The sequence below is a fragment of the Tarenaya hassleriana genome, unplaced genomic scaffold (genome assembly GCF_000463585.1).
Source record: "Tarenaya hassleriana unplaced genomic scaffold, ASM46358v1 Cleome12, whole genome shotgun sequence".
NCBI classification, from domain to species: domain Eukaryota; kingdom Viridiplantae; phylum Streptophyta; class Magnoliopsida; order Brassicales; family Cleomaceae; genus Tarenaya; species Tarenaya hassleriana.
In genome coordinates this window covers 188,916-192,487 of record NW_010962392.1, presented here as the reverse complement: position 1 = coordinate 192,487, position 3,572 = coordinate 188,916, and the positions used below count along the sequence as shown (strand labels likewise).

Sequence of the window (3,572 nt, the reverse complement as noted above, 5' to 3'; positions counted from 1 at the left end):
CAGCAGGAACATGCGACAATTTATTGCGATTCACAGAGTGCATTGGATTTGTCGAGAAACAGTGTCCATCATGAGAGGACAAAACATATAGACGTTCGCTTACATTTTATCCGAGATGTGATATCGCAAGGATCAGTTTTGGTTGAAAAGGTACACACGGATGAGAATCCCGCTGACTTACTTACGAAGACAATACCGCTGAACAAACTTAGCAAATTGCTAAGTTTGCTCGGAGTTTCAGATGTATAATCATCTGTTAATGGAGAGGTGGAGCTGAGGATCGCTGGTAATTTTGAAGTTACGGTTCTCAGGCAAGGTGGAGATTTGTGATGATGCCTGAAAACTCATCTGAATAAGAACAGAGTTTTGAAACCCGCTAAGTGCACTGGAGGGTTTGAGATGCCTAATCAGATAATGACGAGAAGGGCAAATAAGTATTTTGGCATCAGTTGATCTTTAGTAGCAAGAACGAAGAAAGCTTCTCTGTGTATAAAAGGTCATGAATCAGTACTCATATACTGTAGTTGAAAATCCCTAATTTCCTGTAATTTGTAAGCTCCCAAAAATCATAGTGAAAATCTTCCATCTCTCCCGAGACGTAGGTATGAACACATTGTTCATACTGAACTCGTAAAACTCTTGTGTGTTCGTTCTTTTCCCTGTTTTCTTGTTCTTCGTCTTGTATTCAATCATTCGAACAGAGATTCAAGATTGGAAGAAGAGTTGAGGGAGCGGTGCTGATTCGGTTCTTGGTTCATCGGTGAAAAACACGGTGGTAGATAGTACAAGTTCTTGTGCTATATATGCTATGCTTCTTAACAAATGAAAAAAAAAATTACATAAACATTAGTGGCCTGCCTAGGCCTTTTTTTCAATTATAATCTATTAAAGAAATATTTATAAAAATAAGCCAACAGGGAATAAAATAACGTTATATCCTAATCATCCTAGTATTCCAAAATCGTAGCAATCATTGCGAGAAAAAGATTATATGCTGATCTTTGTATATATATATATTATACAGTCAACTCTGTATTTAATTAGTGCCAGACTCTGATGAATTAGAGATTTCCCAGTCTCGCTGTGTGTGTATACGAACGTATATACATGATCGTCCTGTACATGTGACATTACGTATTTGTTTATGCACATGAAAATGTACGCGTACTTTATGGCATTCGTTTGCCTATGTACTTGGATATATACATGATGCATGTAACGTACAGCGAAAAATATAACTCCATCAAGAACCCGCCCAAATATAACTCGATCCACCATATACTTTAGGGTTTTTTTCTTCCATCAAGAACGCATAGCTAGGGTTTTTCCTCAATCATCCTACTATATATCTCGGTTGCGTAGTTGTTTCAACTTTTAATCATAGATATATAATATATCTATAGCTCCTGGTTCTATGGTGGTAGACAGTTTAAAAATCACCAACTCTAGAGATATATATACAATATATCTGATTGATTAGGCGAATTTTTAATCTTAATCAATTCTTCAACCTATGCCATGTATAAATTTAGAAGAGTGGAGAGATTACCGCTTTGGGGTCTTTGATCAAGAAGTGGTGGAGTGATGAGACGAAGAGTTTGGAAGTTCCTTCTTGACAACGACGTCGTTTTTTCCGGGATTCTTTGGGTTGAAGCCGCCAGCCTTGTTCTTCCTCTTCTTCTTCTTCCTGTAAGGGATTCCACGAGCCCTGGCCTGAGATTCTCTCATTTCCCTCAAGTGAACTCGAATCGCTCCGTTACCAAAAGGGTTGTTTTCCGGCGACCCTCCGCCGTGTTCTTCGTACGCCGCTCTCAGCCGTCCGATCAGAGCGTCTAAACTCCCCCACGCCTGTCGGAGGGGACACGTGCACGGCGCAGGTGGGTCGGGCTGTCCGAAGAACACGCATGATGGGTGATGAACCTATTGTATTAGTTTAACCAAATCAAAGCTTCGTCATTAAAAAAAGATGGAATCTGTACATACAGTACTTTCGTGTAAATCCCTTGTCTAGGTTTTTGACAAAGGAAAGTTAATCATTCGGTTTTTTCTACGTTTTGTGTTACCTTGGTCTTACCAAACTGGTCTAAGTACTTGAGGAAACTGAGCACGTGGGAATAATCGAACTGAGACATGGAGACCGGTGGGTTCTGGGACTTTAGGTATTGCAGGAAGGTGTTCCAGTCGCGGCGTTTCTGCGACTCGTAGCGGCTGAGCTGCTGCGGTTGTGGCTGCAGCTGCGTTTGCGTTTCCGGTTGGTGGTGGTGGCCGGAGTTGCAGGAGGATGACGGCGGACCCGGTGGATCACTCGTCGGTGCGTGTTGATCCGACGAGGACATGTTTTGGGTTCTTTTGGGATGGGAGGAAGATGAAATTATTTAGGTTATTTTTTGTTAAAGTGACAATGAGAGAGAGAGAAGGGAAAATAAGGGGCCGAGACATAATCCAATCACATTTCACGAGAATTTCGAAATATTTTTTATTTTCTATTTTCTTTTGCAATTTATTTTATCTCACGTGTACGAATATCTGAATTTACAAATATAACAACTTAAACCGCTAAGCTTCATATATGTTCGTATATATTCATATATGTTCTACTAAGAAATTAGTGACTACATTTTTTTGGCACTATAAATTAGTGACTTATTCCAATCGATTTATTTTCTCAGATCTAGTTTTTCTTACGCTCCCTCGTTATTTTGTATATAATTTTTATTATTATTATGGTCCACGATAATCGACGTTAATTATAATATAGAACAAATTAATATACGGGCGTAGTAGTAAATATCATATAACAAGTATGATAAGGAATATAATTTCTTTTGTAAAAGAAATATATTCATTTGGTGGGTCTAGAAGAACTACGACTGAGGAGACATGTCACTGCGGGACCCGCAACGAGGTGCCCCTTTTTAAAAAAATATCATTAATGTAGCTATTTTCGCACTGTTACGATGTATGTTCGATTTTAAATTCGAAAAATTATTATTTTAAGTTTCTAATTGTACGACTGCTTAAGCAAATCAATCATTCGTATTAATCTGCCATTTTAAGTTTTATAATGACTTATTAATTAATTCTCCAACTTGCTTGTCTTAGTGGCTATTATAGTTAAATTATACAGCCTATAATATGCCTCTTTAACTTTATAAATATTTAAAACAATACAATAATAATTCAACAATAAGAACATTGATGATTCTTATTAAAAAAGTATATATATCGTAAAGTTATTGGTATCTACAATATATATTAAAAAATAATATGTATATATATATTATTTATAATGTAATTTATAATATATATATATATATATATATATGTGTATGTTTTATTAGTTATAAGTAATTTTATATTTAATATATATATATATATATATGAATTTATATGTATATAAATTAATTTAAATAAATTATATAATTTATTTTTGTTTGAAATGATGATGTGTCATAATTTTGATGATATGTACATAACTTGTAAGCCAAGTCATTGCCACATCATCATTTTTATTTGAGTTGGCAGTCGCGGGGGGTTTTCGGTGAATTTTTAACAAGTTTGGGGTTTTATTG

General features: G+C 35.9%; 1 protein-coding gene across 3 annotated transcripts in view; it reads right to left on the bottom strand.

The window, feature by feature from the left end:
• The window catches only part of LOC104806155 (protein LIGHT-DEPENDENT SHORT HYPOCOTYLS 9-like), a 7,771-nt gene extending 5,364 nt beyond the window's left edge, over positions 1 to 2,407 (bottom strand). For 2 of the 3 annotated variants that reach the window (XM_010530896.1, XM_010530898.1), the window contains exons 1-2: positions 2,064 to 2,407; positions 1,550 to 1,920 (exon numbers count right to left, since the gene is read on the bottom strand). In XM_010530896.1, coding sequence (XP_010529198.1) covers positions 1,567 to 1,920; positions 2,064 to 2,336 — 627 coding nt within the window. In that variant the 5' untranslated portion in view covers positions 2,337 to 2,407 and the 3' untranslated portion in view covers positions 1,550 to 1,566. Of the gene's footprint in view, positions 1 to 342; positions 1,117 to 1,549; positions 1,921 to 2,063 lie in introns of those variants that run through there. The other variant, XM_010530897.1, reaches the window with a different exon arrangement.
• Between the last annotated feature and the right edge of the window lie 1,165 nt (positions 2,408 to 3,572).